This window comes from Phacochoerus africanus, chromosome 6, assembly GCF_016906955.1.
Source record: "Phacochoerus africanus isolate WHEZ1 chromosome 6, ROS_Pafr_v1, whole genome shotgun sequence".
In the NCBI taxonomy this organism is placed as follows: Eukaryota; Metazoa; Chordata; class Mammalia; order Artiodactyla; family Suidae; genus Phacochoerus; species Phacochoerus africanus.
In genome coordinates this window covers 67,629,482-67,651,306 of record NC_062549.1, presented here as the reverse complement: position 1 = coordinate 67,651,306, position 21,825 = coordinate 67,629,482, and the positions used below count along the sequence as shown (strand labels likewise).

Here is a 21,825-nt window from a genome sequence, read left to right as displayed (position 1 = left end):
TATTTTATGCTTTTTAGGGCCACACCTGAGGCATATGGAAGTTCCCAGGCTAGGAGTTGAATTGGAGCTGCAGCTGCCGGCCTACACCACAGCCACAGTGACACAGGATCCGAGCTGAGTCTTTGACCTACAGCAACGCAGGATCCGAGCTGAGTCTTTGACCTATACCACAGCTCACAGCAATGCTGGATCCTTAACCCATGGAGCGAGGCCAGGGATCACACTCGCATCCTCATGGATATTAGTCGGGTTTGTTAACGCTGAGCCATGACAGGAAAGCCTACTTTTTTTCTTTTTTTAATAACCATTTTTTATTGCATCGACAATTAAATTGCATGAGAAAGTCCTTTTAAAGTCCACTGAGAAGTTCACACTTAGCAGTTTCCCTTCTCTTTAAAAACAATTTCTAACCACTTCCAAGCTGTTCTCGTGTAGAATCAGCTCTCTCTGGTGGTTGACCCCACCCTTGGGGCATCTCAGGGACACTTCTTGAGCAGGTGCATTGTGATATTCTTCACAGCCAGCATGGTCTCCATACAGGTGGGCTTGATGAGCATCTCTGGGAGTAAAAACCCAAAATGCCCAGTGTCACGGAGTTCAAAAGCAAACGTGTAGGGTATTCCAGTTTTGTAGGCCCAATCCATTGAGCTACCAGAGCTCACATCTAAAAGTTAAAAAAAAAAAAAAAAGTCAGATTCACTAGAGGCTGCATAATTTTCAAAATGTATATATAGTACTTGCTTGCTAAGCTATACTGAATCTTTCCAATTAAATATCCCTTCAACAAGAACGATTTAATCGTAGTTCCTTAGCATCAGGCTCATGTAACTTATAAATCATATCTGCTATCATCATAAATCATACCGGGCACTTCCAATCTTGGTTCTTGCCCCTGACATCTATGAAAACTTTCTTCTTTGAGGATCTAGTCTAAGGATAAATACTGTTTCAATATGATGACCTCAATTTCTCAGCCGTAATTCTAATATCATCTCTCTCCAACCTCACTTTATTTACCAATAAACATACCCTGCCTCCTGACGGACTTTTCTGTTTTTGTTTGTTTGTTTTTTGTTTTTTTTTTTTTTGGTCTTTTTGCCTTTTCCGGGGCCGCTCCCGCGGCATATGGAGGTTCCCAGGCTAGGGGTGGAATCGGAGCTGTAGCCACCAGCCTTCACAGAGCCACAGCAACACAGGATTTGAGCTGCGTCTGCAACCTACACCACAGCTCATGGCACCGCGGGATCCTTAACCCATTGAGCAAGGCCAGGGACCGAACCCGCAACCTCATGGTTCCTAGTTGGATTTGTTAACCACTGTGCCACGACGGGAACTCCCCGACAGACTTTTCTTATCACTTAGTTCTCTTCCAAGGTCTAGAATATTGAAATTCTGACCCCAGAGAACCTCATTTCTTCTCCTTGCCCCATTTTTTCCCACTCCTGATGAATTTGTTCTTTACTTACTATAGTTTTCAGACTCCCCTCGGGCCGCTTACAATTTCATTGAGCTCTCTACTGTGCCATGGTTAGTTACTCCACTGAATTTCTCACCAGACCCTTTTTCTAGTCCTTCTCTGCTTTTGCTTTGCTAATTCTCAATCCCTAGTCCAGTTTCTCTGTTTTCTTCCTCACAAGGGAGATGGAGACAGTCTTTTTTAAGTTCATGCTAATCTCTGAAGACTTTGTCCATTACCAGCGGTGCTCTAGTCTCCTTTTTCTAAGATCTTCGCTTACAGATCCTTCTTCTGTCTCTTCTGGTCCTGCCCCTCACTTTATCACTGTTGTCAGACTCATCAGGGTAGCTTGTCACCTCCTCTGCTTACATCACAGTCCTGCCTTTTGTCCTAGCTCAGGAAGAACTGCTCCTCATATTTTACACATGATATTGTTTGATACCGTTTATGGTTGTCTTCTCTGGTTGTGAGAGGGTCCCTTCTCCAGGACTTTGTTTTGTTAATAAAAGTGCCCCCCTACCTCTTGCATCTGCATTGACCAAAATGTCCAGGTACTGCTTTCCTAGAGCACTTCCTTCTCATGATCCAACTGTATACCATCATCTTTTTCTTTAGAACTCAAAAGAGAATCTATTTTTTTCTACATCCTCAACCACTTTCATTCTGGTTCTTACCTCTACTCGGCTATGAAACCATTGTTCTTTTTTTTGTCTTTTTGTCTTTGCTAGGGCTGCTCCCACAGCATATGGAGGTTCCCAGGCTAGGGGTCGAATTGGAGCTGTAGCCCTCGGCCTACGCCACAGTCACAGCAACACGGGATCTGAGCCGCGTCTGCAACCCACACCACAGCTCACAGCAACGCTGAATCCTTAACCCACTGATCGAGGCCAGGGATTGAACCTGCAACCTCATAGTTCCTAGTTGGATTCGTTAACCACTGAGCCACGATGGGAACTCCTGAAACCATTGTTCTTGAAGGTCACCAGTGACAGCAGGCCTAACCTTTATTTATTTATTTATTTATTTATTTTTTAACCTCTGATCCCACTTTCAACTCTCAGCAGAATTAACCTTGCTGACAATCCATTCCAACAACTCTCTCCTTCTGGCTCCTGTGACCTCACATGCTCCAGCTTTGCAGCACAGAGTTGAAAGTGTAGGTGCTCTAGGCAGACTATTGGCTTTGCTGTTTCTAATTTCATCACCTGCCATGACTCTCTGTGCCTCAGTCTTCCCTTTTGAAAAAGGGATCATAATTAAATAACATGTACAGGATATATTAGATGTTATTGTTTTGTCTCTTTATACCCCAAAGTGCTTAGTTTGCAGTTTTCAGCATAACATGTTTTAGTAGTTAATAAATGAATAAATAGAAGAATCTTTATATACTTCATTCTTGAAATTTATATGATCCAGCCTGACATAACACCACTTTACTATTTTTAAATTTTCCTATGCAAATGATCCTGCTTTTTAAATGCTATTTTTGCCAGGACAAGTTAGAGAATTGTTTGATGATGACAATTAGATGACTCTGCTGTTTCCCAGGCTCTCCCTTGCTTCAGCTGGGGACAGAAGGCAGGCTGTGGTTTCTTTGTCCCTCTGGGTTAGAGTTCACTGGAACCACAAATAGTAGTCATAGTAGCAAAGTCAGAGACAATATTTGCCAACATTTACATCATGGTGATATGACAGCCTCATTTCTATGGTAACGGGTTGTTCTCTCAGTGAACATAATACTATGACGGTGCCTTGATACCAAGCTGAAAAGGTGAACTGTAAAATTTTTAACAATTAATGTTCTTAGTTTTTAATATGTAGTCTGTTGACAGTAACTGATAATGTGATTTTTCTAAATATTGTATTTCCCCTTTCAAGGTGGCTCTATTAAAAAACAGTTGTAAAAAGGTTGGCATGAGACAAATGACCATGGACTTAAAAAAATTTTTCAATATTTAAGACATTACCATTATTAGGATAGACTGCTGTGATAAACAGTGCTAATTAACAAACCAAGCATTTCTTCTGAAGGCTCAGGAAGTGAGTGGGCAGGAATATAATGATGGATAAATTTAAAGAAATCAAGGAGAACTTTGCTACCTCACTGAAAAGTATACTTTGATATTACCGTCTATACATACAATGTGTATATATACCTTCTTATACGTGCATAGACATTCACAGAGTCCTAACCACCACTTGATCATGGCAAGCTCCTGGAATGCCACTAAGCATTCAGATGTATATGATTCCTCAGTAGATTTTCCAAGTCATTGAGCTGAGGAATTTTAGAATTTGAAAAGCCAGGAGATATGACCTAGTCCAGTTCCTCATTTACTAGTTGAGAACTGAACCAACTGGGCACTGCGGCCCAGAACTCATATCTTGGCCAAGATTACATCTAATAGTGGCAGAATTAAGACTAGATTGCACATCTTCTGGTTCTTTGTCCAGGTTCTTTCCATATCCTGGTTGCCCTTTATTTCATATCTAAAAAAGAAATATTTTAATCACCCTTCAAGGGGAAATTCAGTTGACGGTGTTATGTAAAAAGAATTTCACAACAAGAAGGGATAAAAGGGAAGCTCTTTTAGCACTGAAACATTACTTCATTACCTTCTCAAGGCCCATTTCCACCTTTTCAGTGGTTAAAATTGCTTAAGGAGCCCCTTTTTGGTATTTTATATATATTTATATATATATATATATATTTTTTTTTTTTACTGTCACATGAATTCAACGATGTAGTTTTCCCTACTTGCTTAAAATGGTCTCTGCTTAGGATTTGACTTGGTACAGTGATTTCTGTCAAGCAGTATAAACCTAATCAGACATAAACTCCCTCTATATCTTTGGCTAATTTGGTAGTCAAAAATTTCACTTTTGGGGGAATACATTTGCTCTTTTTTTTTTTTTTTTTTAAAGGGAAGTCATTACATAGGATATTGGTTCAAGAGGTGATTCCAACACAGTATCCATAGGAAACTTACACAATGTACTGGAGGCTGGTCCATATCGATACTGCACCCCATGCACTGACCGGAGGGCATTCACAGCATTATGAGCTGCAGATTCCTGTGAGGTTAAATGGAGAGATTATCTCACTTATTTTGTTGCATGGAAACTTTTAGAAACACTGACATGTTGTTTGAGCCTTATCTGTCATTGATTTGGACAACAAGAGAGGGCACGTTAATGAGACCGTATTTAATGATATTGTTACTCCTTGTCACATGCTGCATTTTGCAATATGTTTTAGAACACATCACTTCCCTTGATTAATTTGCACAAGGAGCCAGTGATCAGTAATAGTTCCCTAAACAGACAAGAAAAGGGAGGCTCAGCGAGGTCCAGTGGGCAGGCTGGGCTTACACAGCATGGAGGAGCTGAGCTGGCCTAAGTGCTCACATCTTCTGACCCTGCCTTAGTGTTCTGTCATCTTCGCTTTAGTTCAGAGATGCTCATTTCTATAAGTTACAAAATGCTTGGCCAGGCAGCGGCCATGTCTGTGTTACTCTTAGCTACATATCCAGTATTAGCAATGCACCTTATATAACTGGCAATCAATAGTCTTGCATGAATGTTGAATAAACAGATTTGCAAGTATATCCAGATAATCTTATTGATCCTTAAGTACATACTTCAGGGGCTAGGTCCAAGGTATTTAAAACACATTTAGATCAATTAAGAAACCCTTTAGTTCAGTAAGAATGACTCTTCTTGCTCTATGTGTTTAGCCCTCATGGGAATGGAAATACTTTCAGAATGCTTCCTGACTTCTAAGGTTACATGCGCCTCTGACAGTGCTCAGCCAGGTCCAGCTAAGATGCAGACATTCCTACTGATGCCCAACATCAGGAAAAATAACGACCATCAAAATACTAAAAGGTGACTATTTTAACAGCAACTACAACAGTAGGGACTACCCTTGAAAACATTTTCAAATGCTGTAAAAGCCCTAGTTTCAACAAGGAGTTAGAGAAGTATTGTATGACCGGTGAGAGGAAAAGAAGTATGTTGAAACCAGTACACAACTCTCCTGTTTCCACTGCCTGTGAATAATTTAATCTGTCACTTGAAGCCATCTGGGCAACACGGGACTGGGCGTTGGACCCCGGGTTCAGCTTGCTGTCCTAGCTCTTCTCAGGAATGCAGAAAGCAGCGTTTGCAGCACATGCCACCTTGGTGGCTATTCAGAACCTGGCAGACACTTATTATTGATCTCACTGAGGATGACATTCTCCTCGGCAGAAGCCGACAGAAAAGGAATGTCAACACCCTAATGAGGGATCTGGATGGAGAACGTGCTAAGATTTTCACATCTTCTCCAATGGTCTCAGCAATATTTCATGGCAAGGGCAGATATTTCTACATTTAGGAGATTACTGCATTCTGCTGGCGAGGAGAACTTTGTTTCTCATTATCCCAAGAGGGATAAAATCTATTGAGAAAAAGGGAACCACTTTGACAATTTTCACAAAACATATGCATAACTTGAACCTTTTGAGCTCACTGGACTTTTTTGCCACTCAGATGCGAGTGCATGTTGGTAAAAGGCTTAGCTGCGATCCTTCTACAAAGAGCAGAAACATCATCAAATTTTCTAAGAATTATTTTACTTGAAAGAGTTTAATTGATTCCTCCTTTCTCTGTTGCTTCCTCTTTCCAATTGTCCAAGAGGACCCAGGGCTCATTTGTTGGACCTCAGCTAAGTAAGGAGTATATTTTTTGTTTAAATATTTCCATATTTAAAGCAAGTCAGTGACCTAAAAATCTTAGCAGAAACACGGACATATCGATGGGATGGTTTTGAGCAAGTTTCACAGACTCTGAAGGTTTCTGGCTCATATTTAGAGACTACATAGTTTCTGAGAATTGTAATCGTGGTTTTAGCGATTTAGCTTATCTGTAACCCACTAACAGGATTTCTTAACGGTGGCACCACTGACAGTTGGGATGAAATCATTCTTTACTGTGGAAAGCTGTCCTGTACAAAGATGTTTTACGCCATCCTTGGCCTTACCCACTTGATGCCAACAGTGTTACTGTCCTGGGCTCTTGGGCTTCTTCATCAAGGGAAATTGACAAGGAGCCAGACAGGAAAATTCAGGCAAAGCTTTATTGGGGCCCCTGCTGCAGCACGGGGTAACGAAAACAAACAGCAGTTTCCCTTGCTTGCTGCATGGGGGAGGTGGGGTGGGAGTGGCCCCTTATATGGGGCAAGAGTAGAGGCAGGTCCAGGGTTCAGGCCACAGCGGTGGCTTAGGTGGCGTGCCCACCCTTCCAGTGGTGCTATGTGCAGGGGGCATGTGCAGTACCCTCCTTTTGCTCATGGCTCTTCAGAAGTGGTAGTTGGGTTTTTAGTTTTTTCGTATGTTCTTGCCCACAATTTTCCCCAGCTGCACATGGGTACAGTTATTTTTAGTCCCCTACAGTTTCTTTGTATTTGGTTGCTCAAGGACAGGTTTGCCCAAGTGCAAGCATTGCAGCAAAAGATCTCAGGTTCTGGCCTGTCTCACTAACATTCCCTATCCCCATTGAGACAATCAAAAAATGTCTCCAACTTTGCCCAGTGCCTCTTGGGAGGCAAATTCATCATTGGTTATGAACCACTGATTGACTCTTTATACCACATCCTTCAATCCAAGGAACAAAAGGAAAATAAATCCTAGTAGGAAGATAAATTCAGAATATGGAGAACATTCAGAAATGCATTTCCAGGAGTTCCCGTTGTGGTGCAGTGGAAACGAATCTGATTAGTGTCCATGAGGATGCAGGTTCTATCCCTGGCTTCACTTAGTGGATTAAGGATCTGGTGTTGCCATGAGCTGTGGTGTAGGTCGCAGAAAAGGCTTGAATCCTGCATTGCTGCAGCTGTGGTGTAGGCTGGCGGCTGTAGCTCCAATGCAACCCCTATCCTGGAAACCTCCATATGCTGTGGGGGCAGGCCTAAAAAAGCAAAACAAAAAACCAAAAAAAAACCCAAGAGATGCATTTCCAGTAAGTATTTACTCTTTGTGTTTAAAGATTCCTTACAACAATGTATATTTTATGTTCTTGACATCAATTAATTATGGTCTAATAATATTTGTAATAGTTATGCAATTCTAAAGAAAACATTTTTTAATGCTTAGGACCTTATGGTCAGAAAATAAAATCAGTAAATTAAAAAAAACTCCATGAAATATGGAGAACATTCTCATGTGATAGTTTTAAGATACTGCATACTCCATGTAATCTGTTGTGAGAATATGAATATACACTGTGTCTAATTTAGAAAAGGCTTGAGAATTCCCACCGTGGCACAATGGGTTAAGAGTCTGACTGCAGTGGCTTGGGTTGCTGTGGAGGTGTGGGTTTGATCCCTGGCCTGGCATAGCGGGTTAGAAGATCCTGTGTTGCCGCAGCTGCAGCTGGGATCCAATCCTTGGCCTGGGAACTTCCATATGCTGTGCATCACGGTACAAGGTGGTTAGAGGGCCAGGTCAGCAACACCACGAATGAGAAGCCTATTTGACCCACGGAGGAGCTGAAGAAGAGCACTTTCCAATAGCACTCTTGTGTTTACAATGTTTCTCAAGAGAGAGAATTTGCTTAGAATTCTTGCACAAAATTCTGGGAACAAATTCCTCTTTTGGACAAAGTACAAGGCCCCTCCAGGCCACCTTCTGACCGTCTCAGGTTCTGCCTTCTTCCTGGGTCCTGGACATCTAGATGAGGAATCCATACAATCCCAAGCAACTGGTGCAGGATTTGGAATTCAAGGTATAGGGAGAAAGGGGATGCTTCTCTTTTATATAAACTTCTGTTTGTTTATTTTTTGGCTGTGCCCATGGCATGTGGAAGTTCCCAGTCCAGGGACTGAATCCTTGCTATAGCAGTGACAACATGAGATCCTTAACCCACTAGGCCACCAGGGAACTCCCTGTAAAGGTGTTAAAATTCAAGTATAATGTACATACAGAGGACTACATAAGGTTTAAGTTTATAGCTCAATGAATGATTATAAGATGTACACACTGATGCAACCGGCATCCAAGCAGCATCCGGGCAGGGAATGGAACAGCAACAGCAACTAGAGCCCACCTGTGCCCCCTCCCAGTATTCCTCCTTCCCTTCTAACTTTATAGGCCTTTAGATGCTCAAGACTCTGAACCAGACTCACTTGATGAGGAATTCTTCCCTATAGTGCGGAGCTTGTTGAGATGATGAGAGGAAAGAATTCCGCTCTTTCGCTTTCAGACAATCTCATGCCTGAAAGGCTATTTGTTCTTAGCACTAACTTGTCAGATACATACCAGAGACTTAGTAGCATTAAGCAAATAGTGCTTATAAATTAAAACTTGCTTTTAATTAATGAGAGTCAGACCATAATTTATGAACAATTATTTACTCAATAAACTTAATTACAGCCCTGCACATGTGACCAACGCTGTAATACTAATCAAATCCATCCTGACATTTTTGAATAACCTGTGGTAAGTATGTAAATAGGTTTGAAATGAAGGCATTTGAGAAGCACCATAACACAGTTATAAAAAGCAGCAACACTGGAGCTAGATTTGGGGTGAATCCTGGCCATGACACTTAGTAGCTGTGTGCTCTTGGTCTAATTACCTAACTTCTTTAGCTTTCAGTTTGCTCATCTGTAAAATGGGAATAATAGTTACTGTATATGATGATGAAAAATAAATAATACAGATGAAATGCTTATTAGAACACATGTTTGCTATTATCATTACTACATAGAACCATTATAGCATTAGAAAAGCATGACACTGACACCCAGCTTCATACTTACCACACAGCTAAAATTGGGGATTGTGGCATATTTGTAAGAATAGGGGTACAGCAACATCTGAGCGTATGCGTGAAAAGAGAGGTAAGCCCTGATGTGCTTCCTGTGTTTTCGGAGGAAGTTGGCTACAGCTTTCACTTCCGGCTCTGATTCGGGGAAAGGTCCACAGTATGTATCATCACAAGGGTGCATGGAAGCTCCTTCATCTGCAAGTTAGAAAAGAAACGGGGGTGCAGAAGTGGGCAGGCAAGAAGCAAAAAACACAAATTGGCATTGTTCAGGTGACTTTTCTTGTATGTCTATAAACATACAGTATTATTAAGCAATTCACCTGACTTATTTTCAGAAATCAATATTGAAAAATCCAAGATGGTTCAGGCCTCCCTGTATGATGGGAGGGCAGCCTAAATAGGAAATAGGTGCTGCTTACTTTACTGAGGCTGCATAAACCTCTTCAAAAGGAGGTCTCCTTCAGCTGGAGAACTAATTCCATATGATCCTCCAGAGCAGGTAAAGCCTCCCGTAGATATACTCCATGACACGTGCAGTTTCAACATTGAACACACTTACAGTGTCAAAACTTACCCATTTGACTTTCAGTTACTATTTACACTCTTCTGTACTTGGGATCCTGTACAACACGGGAAGAAATCCCTGCTCTAACAGAATCTGCCTTCAATCTGGATTCTTTGTTTGGCTATAATGCTCTGTGAAGGGAGGGACTGTGTTTTTCTTGCTGGGCACCTGACCACTGGAACAATAACATGGCAAGTGTTCAGCAAACATTTGTTGAATAAGTTAATGTCAGATCGAAAGAAAAGGCTAGACATTGGCACAGGTGTCTGGTAAGATTCAATATTGATATACCAAGAACAGGAAGGCAAGACAGAAAAAACCCCACAGAACAAGCCAAACCAGTTTCTATTATGTATATTTTTATTTTTTAATCAAAGTATAGTTGATTTCTGCTGTACAGCAAAGTGACCCAGTCATTCATACATAAACATTCTTTTTCTCATATTATCTTTCATCACGTTCTGTCCCAAGAATTGGATATAATTCCCTGTGCTATACAGTAGGACCTCATTGCTTATCCACTAATATATTTTTAATTTTTATTTATTTTTGTCTTTTTTAGGGCCACACATGTGGCACATTGAGGTTCCCAGGCAGGGGTCGATTCAGAGCTATAGCAACTGGCCTACACCACAGGCATAGAAATGCCAGATCCAAGGCTGCGTCTGAGACCTACACTACACCTCATGGCAACGCTGGCTCCTTAACCCACTGAACAAGGTCAGGGATCGAACCTGCATCCTCATGGATACCAGTCAGATTCGTTTCAGCTGAGCCACGAAGGGAACTCCTTTAATAAGTTTTTAGATCAGCTATATCCAATCTGGTTTTGTAAAACCCAAGAGGCCTCTCTAGTTATCTTGGGATCAGTTAGGATTCAGGCAAGAAATCCTCCAAACTAAAGTTCAATAATTTTTTCAAAGTAAAAAAATATACATGTCTGTGAAGGTGAGGAAGGAAAATAGAATTCAAGGTAGCAAACACAAAGTATTAAGGGTCCAAAAGATTTTGGAAATGATATTTTTCTATAGTTATTTGCCATTCTGAGTCCTTATTATCTCTCCTGTACCCCTGGAAAACTGTAACTCCATAACCAAGTGGAAAAAGTTTGGTGAATCTGTATCATAGTCTAATACTACTTACTGAAAATGAAAGGACAACCGAATCAGAGCAGGCTAATTCTTGAGGATGTTAGGTCTCGTTTATGCCATACATGAATCAAGATGGGGAATAAACAGCAATTGTGGTTTTCCTCCTTTGAGTGTAATTCTGGTGATGCCTCAGAAGCAAGTGGGATAGGGATGGAACTCAGAACTTAATATGAAAACAATAGCTGATACTCTGAAAGGAGTAGGAAAAACATCCCTTTGAGGAACACTGATGTCAAGCTCTGGAAAGGAGAGTTCACACGTTGAGAAACTAACTCCAGAGGGAGCAGAAGTAATGAGCCAGAGAAACAAGAATTCACAATAATCCTAATAAATATCTTCAAGGACATAGAGGAGGGCACTGGAAACATTAAAAGGGACAAGAAGTTACAAAAAAGAACCAGTGAGATATAATAGAAATAAAACTTAATTCATGGGCTGAATGAATACAGTTGATGAGTGAATTGATGATTTGGAGTGGGTTTTGAACATTCCCAGAAGACATTAAGAAGAGACAAAGAACTGGAAATATGAGAAAAAAATTAATATGAAAAAAATATGAAAAATAGAATAATTGTCAACATCTGATTAATTTGGCTTCTAAAAGGGGGAAAAATAAAGTTAAATATTTGAAGCACTGCTAATGGCAATTTTGCCACAATTAAAGAAAGACTGAATCGGTTTACTGTGTACTAAATGAGAAAGGAAAGGGCAAAGATCAATGGTTTGACATAGTAAAGGGAAATTTAGGAAAAGGAAATAATTCCAGAGAGAAAGAAGTAGGCCATCTCTAAGGGATGAGAATTAGATTCACATCTGACGTTTTAAGTAGGAACAACAGAGTAATATTTCCAAGTAGTTTTGAAAAAGGAAATTTGAATCAAGACTTTGATGGCCAGCTGAACTCTTATTGAAATGTGAAAGTAAAACAAAGATGTCATAGTTATTGTGGCATATTTTCCTTGGTTATTTTTTCATTTTCAGGGTTTGTTTTTCTCTCACCTAGAGCTTTTAAACTTCACCATCAGGGAGTACCTGTCATGGCTCAGTGGTAACGAACCCGACAAGTATCTGTGAGGATGTGGGTTCAATCCCTGGTCTGGCTCAGGGGGTTAAGGGTCCAGCATTGCTGTGAGCTGTGGTGTAGGTTGCAGATGCGGCTCAGATCCTGCGAGCTGTGGTGTAGGCCGGCAGCTGTAGCTCCAATTCAGCTCCTAGCCTGGGAACCTGGCATATGCCTTGGGTGCAGCCCTAAAAAGCAAAAAGCAATAAATAAATAAATAAAATTTCACATCATACAAAATTTTAAAGTTTTAAAGGGATTTTATTTATTTATTTATTTATTTATTTATTTATTTATTTATTTGTCTTTTTAGGACCGTACTTGCCAGCCTACACCACAGCTTGCAGCAACAGCCACAGCAACGCCAGATCCGAGCCACGTCTGTCATCTACACCACAGCTCGTGGCAACACTAGATCCTTAACCCACTGAGCAAGGCCAGGGATTGAAGCCACAACCTCATGGTTCCTAGCTGGACTTGTTTCTGCTGCGCCACGATAGGAACTCCGGGATTTTATTTTTAATTCTCACTGATTTTGCCGGATTGCTTACTAGGCTTTATATTTTTATAAGCAGTGTAGAAGGGTACCATCTCTCCTTAATTCTTCCAACAGTACCCTGAAAGTGTATTACTTTTTGACTTTTGCCAGTTTGATGGCAAAAATTTAATTTGCCTTTCTTACTATGGGTATATTTGAGCATCCATTCATAGGTTACCTTGGACTGGCCCCCTCTCTGAATTGCTTCCTCATGTCCTTAGCTTGTGTTAGTGTCTGTTGGGCTGTTGCTCTTTTCCTTGTGTGTAATGAGCTTGGTATTCTCATCTGCATTGTGTTTTATACTCATGCTTAAAATTTTTCTATTTGATTTTTTATGATAACTTTGTGTCATTTTAAACATTTAAAATTTTATCTAGTGGCAGTCTTTTTCGATGGCTTTTGGGGTTCTGTCTTGGTTAAGAAAATTTTCCCTATTCTGAAGGATTATAGGTGATTTATAGGTTCTCTTCTAAGAATTTTTTAATTTATTTTTTTCCACCTAAATCTTTAATCCTTCTGGATTAATATTTGTACATATGTAACATACAGTTTTATCTCCAGTTTCTATATATTGATAGCCAATTCTATTAGTATCATTTATTAAGTATTTTGTCATTTTCCCACTGAATTGAAACACCACCTTGGTCATATATTAAAGTCTTCTGCATTTGTAGATCTATTCTGGGATTCTCTGTTATGTTCTGCTGGTCTATTTATCTTTTCCGCACTGTCACACCATCAATCCATAGCAATATTAAAGTATGCTCTAATATCAGGCGAGACACGTTCCTCTTACTATTCTTTTTTTTCTCAGTTTTATTGGCTTTTTAGGGTCTATTTACTTTTACATATAAACTTTATGATCATTTTATCAATTCCCCAAAACATAAAACAAAATTAAAAACCCTGTCGAGATTCTAATTGGAATTGCATTAAATTTATACTGACTTTGGAAGGACATTATTATACTGAGTCACCCAATCCAACGACATGTTACACCATTCCATTTGCTCAGATGGTGTTGTATGTTTTATTAATACTTTATCACTTTTTCCTTAGTATGTCTTCTTTATTGTTGATGTTATAAACGGGTAACTCTTTTTTTTTAAACAATTTTATTTTTTCAAATTAGAAACACTTTTATATAATTTTTGAAAGTTACTGTCCACTTACAGTTATTACAAGATATTGGCTATATTCCCCAAGTTGTACAATCCTTGAGCCTGTCATATACCCATCAGCTCGTACCTCACCCTCCTCCACCCCTATATTGTCTCTTCCTCTCCCCCACTGGTAACCACTATTTTGTTCTCTCTATATTTGTCTGATTCTTTTTTTTTTTTTGCTTTTTAGGGCCACACCTGTGGCATATGGAGGTTCCCAGGCTAGGGGTCCAATCAGAGCTGTAGCTGCCGGCCAACCCACAGCCACAGCAACGCAGAATCTGAGCCACGTCTGCAACCTACCCCATGGCTCACTGCAACGCCGGACACTTAACCCACTGAGCAAGGCCAGGGATTGAACCCTCAACTTCATGGTTCTTAGATTCATTTCCGATGTATCATGACCGGAACCCTGTCTGATTCTGTTTTGTTGCATTCACTCATTTGCTGTATTTTTTAGATTCCACATTTAAATGGTCTTATACAGTATTTGTCTTTTTCTAATTTATTTCACTTGGTATAATGCTCTTCAAGTCCATCCTTGTTGCTGCAAATGGCAAAATTTTGTTTTCTTTTATGGCTGAGTAGTACATACTACTCAGCTTTATATAAGTAGTTTAAAGTATATAATGTACTATATACTTAAAACTATATATGTATAGCCATACTCAGTAGTATGGCTGAGTAGTAGACACTATTCATTATATATATATATATATATATATACACACACACATATATATATACACACATATATATATATATACACACACACACATATATAAATATATGAATGAGACATCTTTATCCATTCATCTGTTGAAAGACACTTGGGTTGTTTCTATATCTTGGCAATTGTAAGTAATGCTGTGATAAACATTGGGGAGCCTGTGTTTTCAAATTATTGTTTTTTTCGGATATATACCCAGGAGGAACTGCTGTGTCATATGGTAATTCTATTTTTAGTTTTTTGAGAAAACTTCATACCTTTTTCCATAGTGGCTACAGTTGGTAACTGTTTTTCAAACAGTCACCTCAGTGTGCAGTGGAAGAAGTCATCTCATGATACCCTCAGTGTTCCTCCCGTTCTCTCCCTTCCTGTCCTCCACCTGCAGCTCCATCGAACATTAACTGGGAATTAGTTGCAAAAACTTTCTCTCTAAACTTCATTTTGCAGGATTATATGCTATCAAAATAAACGTGTGACCTACTGAGCAAATTTAAAATTATTGGATATGTGTTACTTACATATAACTAAACATAGTGTTCTGATACCTTTTCTTAAAGATAACATCATATTTGGGCTAATGAGTGACAGCTCAAGTGGCATGTCCTTAGAAAATCAGGCCCTCTTCTAAATAACATTCTAAGTTGTTGAAGATAAATTATTTGCTTTGTTCAAAGTGTCAAGAAAGAAAGCATTTAATTCTTTAGTATTCTCACTTTTCATTTTCTCCTTAGATTGTAACTATTTTTAAGACATTCCTGAGTATTATAGAGGCTAGAGACCTTGTTTTTCAAATACCAGTGGGTAGGAATTGTTGTCTTGTATCCTTCATAAGGAAAGAAAAACCAAATTTGTTGATTTTCTTTTCCAAGATTGAATAGCAAGAAGGATAAATATCGCAGAGATCCCATTGTGGCTCAGCATGTTAAGAACCTAGCTAGTATCCATGAGGATGCCGGTTTGATCCCTGGCCTTTCTCAGTGGGTTAAGGATCCAGTATTGCCACAAACTGTGGTTATAGGTCACAGTTGCAGCTTAGATCTGGCATTGCTGTGGCTGTAGTATAGGCTGGCAGCTGCAGCTCTGATTAGACCCCTAGCCTGAGGACTTCTATATGCTGCAGGTATGGCCCTAAAAAGGAAAAAAAACCCCAAAAACCAACAGCAATAACAATATAAAAAAGGGGATAAATATTTGGGACTGAAAAACAAGGCCAGTTCCTTCGTGGAGAGGGGAGCAATCAGGGCTAAGGATGGAGATGCAGGTGGTGAGTGCCTTGTGTCCCTGGATATATTAACCACAGTGAGACATCACCCTTGCTCTGAAGCCCTTGCCTCATCCACATCATCCTCACTAGATCTTTTCTGAGTAGGTGAGGTTTTTATGATATTTCACACTAGCAGAGGTGTACAGGTCTAACAGGATGGGAAGAGCGGCGGGGTACAGAATATAGAATACTTCCAGGGGTTATTGTGCCTGGCTGCAAATCTAGTAGCATTTATGTTGTACCCTAGTTATTTATTTATGTAGACTCCCCTCTCCTTTAGAGGATGAGCCCCTCTAGGACAGAGGCCATGTCTTAGTATTTCCAGTGTTTAGCCAAATGGATAACTTTGCTATTCTTCAAATGCTGTTAAAGGAATAAGTGGAGCTGACCCGCTCAGGGACGGTGCTTGTACCTTAGACTCTGTCTAAATTCTTTGAATTTAGGTCTTTGATGAGACAACTAAACTCCACGTCATCTCCATGGAAGGCTGAGGACTTACAGGAGCAATAACAACAGCAAGAAAGGGTCTTCAAAAAGCCTGTTGGTTCATGAGAACATTCTATTATTTCTGGAATAATTTCAAATCTGAAATTCTGAGCTTTCCCCAAGTTATACTTTAATCAATGTTAAGAATTTCAGAAGGAACATGAAGCAATGAAAAAATTCTTAGATACGAGGATGAGCCCCAAATTGTTGATGTGCATGGATGAAATTCTTCCCTTCCCCTAACAAAATACAGAGTAATAGCTTCATGAGTACGCTTTTACAAGTCAGAGCAAAAATAGGGCCACTACATTGCTTCTTAGACACCATAAAAACTGGAACTGTGTGCTGGTGGGGTTTCTTCCAAAGAACAGATGGAGAGATGTTGCCACTGGGAGAGGCCAGAGGTCAAAACCATATCCTCAGAAATTCTAGTTGGATTTGTTTCCTCTGTACCACAATGGGAACGCCTATCTGCTCAATTTCTTTCTTTTTTCGTCTTTTTAGGGCTGCACCTGCAGCATATGGAGGTTTCCAGGCTAGGGGTCGAATTGGAGCTGTAGCCGCCGGCCTTCGCCAGAGCCACAGCAAGGCAGCATCCAAGCTGATTCTGCCACCTACACCACAGCTCACAGCAACTCTGGATCCTTAACCCACTGAGCGAGGCCAGGGATCGACTTGCAACCTCATGGTTCCTAGTTGGATTCGTTAGTCACTGAGCCATGAGGGGAACTCCAATCTGCTGAATTTCTATGCTTACTTCCACCAACAAAGTTCAGGCCCTCATCATTATTCCTCTGCATTATCAGAGTAGTTCCCTGCCTTCAAACTCTCCTATGTTGAATTTAGCCTTCTCAACAATGTCATTGTAATTGTCTGAAAACATAAATCCGATCTTATTGCTCCACTGCTTGAAATCCTTCCAAGGTTGATTTCTGGTAAAGTTCTGAAATCTTCATTATGGCTTAAAGGCCAGAGAGACAGTGTGATCAAAATGTGTGAATATGGTAGTGGTGGGTGTTATATCGCATGTGTTTGTTTCTATCTTCAAAAACAATTTGGGGTTTTTGTCCTGTGGCTCTATAGGTAGCACTGCTTTTGGTATTTTACCATTTACTCCCTAATTTCATGTACTTTGTGTGGTTCTATAATAGTTTCAAGGTTACATAGTTTCTTCCTTGGAATTCAGAGGGCCATGCTTTCTCTCTCTGACCAGATGCTTATGGGATAAAGCCCTTCGTGATCTGATTTTGGCTGACCTGCTCGAAATGTTAGCTTCTACTATTTCTATTTCTTCTATTTCTACTCCTACTGTCCTATTGGTCGCTTTCTTGAGGTCCCATTCACCTTAGTTTCTATGGCTTTGCACAGGCTGTTCCCTCTATCTGAGCATCTCTTTACTTCACAGTCTGATTTTACTTGTCCTTGAATGCTCAATTCTGGGACCACTTCTGCCCAGGCTGGGTTTGTCCTCTATGTGCCCATAACACCCTTTACCTGCATTAGCCATAAAACTTAGTGTCCCGTATTAAAATTGTATGCATAGCCATTTCTCGCCTCGATTAGGCAAAGCTTGACTAGTATCGTGTATATAATAAACTACGAAAGCATTTTATTTCATGATTATCATCCACGAGCTAAACTTTATAATATTAAGAAGGGCCCAGCCTCAATTTAATGCTGTTCGCCTGAGAAACACATTAGACACTAGAATATTCTATAGCATTTTATGGTTTATTTGATGAATTGGCATCCTGCCAATGTAATTTACCGCAGATTAAGTATTGATTCAGCAGCAGAGTGGGATATCACATTGAGAAATCTTTCTGCCAGTGTTTCTCTCTGATTTTTTTTTTTTTGCCTCACTCATCTCCTATACCAACCCTGTCTTTAAAAAATAAAATTGGAATCCTGAATAGCAGGGCCTCTAAGATGGAAATAAATTAATTCAGGTGGAAAAGCACTAAAACAATCTAATTTTATTTATAGCCTGTTGGGGACACTATCCAGGCTTTACTAAAATGCAAAGAAAGACTCAAAATATTATTGAACAGTGAGTCTCTTGGGGATTTTAAGTAGCTGGGTTGGACATACAATTTGAAGAGTCCTGTCCAGATGTGGCCTCAATTATACAGATTCTGATCAGAAATATCTGCTGTGCTACAGAAGATAGATAGCAGAAAGCTAAAGCACCAGGGCAGAACATTTGAAGGAAGCAAGTAAAAAACACCAAAAAAGAACTCAATATCTAGGAAACAATGATAAAACAGACTTCTAGGGGAAAGGAAAAAGAATCATCAGAGCCATCATTCTGGGTTTTAGGAGCATAAGGAGGTAGAGAGTTATTAGTTTTCCCTTAGTTTTCGGGAGCCAATATCTTGTTTCTGAAGCTGAAAAAACATTCTCTTTCCCGTCGTTACATGCAGAACAACTGCAGGGTATATAACAAGATCTCTGCAGTGCAGAGGGGAGAGATTTTAGCCTTGTCAAATAAAACAACATACATCTCTGTTCTGAATACTTCAGCAATTTAACCTCCCTACCATACATCACCTCTTTAGTTTTTTAGTATCGAGATGCGAAACTCTACAAGGACCTCATAAATCTAGGCAGGAGACAAGACATGCATCTATGAGGAAATGAGAGGACAAGACAATGTAGGATATAATACAGTTATAAAGTGTGCAGTGCAGGCTAAGTGCCTGGGAGCACAAAGGAAGAAGAGCGAGCAGGGGAGACCAAGAGCCCCCGTGAGGCTTTAATGGCAAAGAAACTTGGTAGCATTCACTTGAAATAAATATTGCTTTAAAAAATAAAAGATGGAAAAAAGATTTTGTTACTCATACAACCCTAAGTCCTCCTGGATGGTAAAATGAGGTGGGAAGATAGTTTTGAAGAAGAAATGAAGGACATGGTACTCAAAGAATCAGTGGAGTGACAATCACAAGACCAGGCTTGGTCAGAACTGTCCTACTGAGCCCAGTGATGGATGTGTCACTGCTCTGTCTGTACAGGTCCTGGGCAGATTAGGGACTGTGTCAATTGTTCTCATGTGATGCTGTGACAATGTGTTGCTATCAGTCATGGAGGTTGTCTCACAGGAGCCAGTTGGACATTATAAAATTATTTAACTAAAACAATTGGGTTAGTTATTCTGATAAATACCTCTTAATTTATTTTAACATACTCCTGTATTGGGGGAGAGAAAAGGTCAATTAGAATGGGTGTCTTTGGAATGAATCATAGAACTGTGCCCTCATTGTCAGTTGTGTGTGTGGCAGTGGAAAAAAAAAATAGGTTGAGGACAGCTGGATTAGAAAATGACCACTACAGCTCTTCACAGCATTGGTAACTTATGGTTACAGGACAGATGAAAAAATATTCAATGAAATTACACATGTACTTTTCCTTAACATCCACTAAACTGTCAGTCTTTTTTTATACTCCATATATATTTATTATAAAATATTGGTTGTCTTCCCTGTGTTGTACAGTATATCCTTTTAACTTATTTTGTATATAATAGTTTGTACCTCTTAATCCTCTGCACTTTTTAAAAAAAAATTATGATTGCCCCTCCCTCCTTCCCTCTCTCTACTGGTAACCAATAGTTCTCTACATCTGTGAGTCTTTTTCTTTCTTGTTATATCCACTAGATGTATTTTTTAAAATTCAATATACAAGTGATATCTTACAGTATTTGTCACCTTCTGTCTGACTTCTTTCGCTTAGCATAACACCCTCCAATTCCATGCATATTGTTGCAAATGGCAAAATTTCATTCTTTTTTATGGCTGAGTAATATTCCACTGCATGTGTGTTTATATACATGTGTACATATATATAAACACATGCACATCATATTTTCTTTATCCATTCATCTCTCAATGGACGCTTGAGTTACTTCCATACTTGGGTAATTGTAAATAATGTTGCTATGAATGTTGGGATATATATATCTCTTTTCAAATTAGTGGGTTTTATTTTTTTATATATACCCAGGAGTGGAATTGCTGGGTCATATGGTAGTTCTATTTTCATTTTTTTGAGAAACGTGCATACTATTTTCCTTAGTGGCTGCATCATCTTATATCCTTGTCAACAATGTGAGGGCTTCTTTTTCTCCACATCCTTGCCAACATCTGTCATTTGGGTTATTTTTTGATGATGGCCATTCTGACAGGTGTGAGATGATATCTCCTTGTGGTTTGCATTTGCGTTTTTCTTTTTTTTTTTTGCTGTGATTAAATAACATACATACACTTTATTATTCTCTTCTTCATAAAGTACTTCCCATCTAGCCATATAAATATTATCCTTATTTTAGAAATTAAATCAACCATTCAGGGGTCATCTATAGGATGATATAGAGTTGTTACTTATTTATAAAATCTATACAAAGTTTAAACACACAAATAACACTAGATACTAAATGAAGAGGAAAACTATACTTGGCCAGTCCATCTCTCCCCTTATTTGCAGGTTTGGTTACCAAAACCTATTATTTTAACACTTCATGTCTTCTTGTCATTCTGGATATTTTAAGTATAGATTTTATGAGAAAAACCATGTCACTTTATAAAACTTAATAAAATTAAAAACAATAAACTTACAATATATTTAAATTAACAATGCTCCTTTTATATCTAGAGTTTCTCTTTCAGTTTTATATTTCACATTCATTGCTTTCCCAAGGATCCAGACTTTATTAGGAGTTTAAATTTTTGATATTTTTCTTCCCTATCACAATTTTTGATATTTTTCTTCCCTATCACAATTTTTTTTCTGTGTTTTTTTATTACTCAAATGAATTTATCACATCTGTAGTTGTATAATGATCATAACAACCCTATCACAATTTAATTGCAATTCTATTTCTTATTTTTTGCCTTTTTTAGATTAAATATCATAAATATTTTCAGGTTTTCCATCCAATAATTCCTCTTCACATAAAGTGATTTATAGAAGTTTTATGTTTTGCATTTTTCTAATAATTAGCAATGCTGAGCATCTTTTCATGTGCCTGTTGGCCATAGGCATATCCTCTCTGGAAAATGTCTTCTTTTCAGATCTTGTGCCCATTTTTTAATCAGGTTGTTTGTTTTTTTCCAATGTTGAGTTACAGGAGCTGTTGATATATGTTGGATATTAACCCATTATTGGTCATATCATTTACAAATATATTCCTCCATTCAGCATGTTGTCTTTTTGTTTTGTTGGTGGTTTCCTTTGCTGTACAAAGCTTCTTTGTTTATTTTTGCTTTTATTTCCTTTGCTTTAGGAGACAAATATAAAAAATATTTCTATGATTTATGTCAGAGTGTTCTGCCTGTTTTCCTCAAGGATTTTTATGGTTTCTGGTATTACATTTAGGTTTTTAGTCCACTTTGAGTCTTTTTTTGTATGTAGTGTAATGTTCTAATTTCCTTCTTTTACATGTAGTTGTCCAGTTTTCTAAGCACCACTTATTGAAGAGACTGTCTTTTCTCCATTGTATATTCTTGCCTTCTTTGTCAGAGATTAATTGACCATAAGTGTGTGGATTTATTTCTGGGTTCCCTATTTTGGTGCATTGATTTATGTGTCTGTTTCTTTGTCAGTACCTT

General features: G+C 39.0%; 1 protein-coding gene across 3 annotated transcripts in view; it reads right to left on the bottom strand.

Annotated features, from left to right (window-relative positions):
* Window positions 1-272: 272 nt before the first annotated feature.
* The window catches only part of CPA6 (carboxypeptidase A6), a 248,588-nt gene continuing 227,035 nt past the window's right edge, over window positions 273-21,825 (bottom strand). For all 3 annotated transcript variants that reach the window (XM_047783795.1, XM_047783798.1, XM_047783797.1), the window contains exons 9-11: window positions 9,258-9,460; window positions 4,447-4,531; window positions 273-664 (exon numbers count right to left, since the gene is read on the bottom strand). In XM_047783795.1, coding sequence (XP_047639751.1) covers window positions 477-664; window positions 4,447-4,531; window positions 9,258-9,460 — 476 coding nt within the window. In that variant the 3' untranslated portion in view covers window positions 273-476. The remainder of the gene's footprint in view (window positions 665-4,446; window positions 4,532-9,257; window positions 9,461-21,825) is intronic.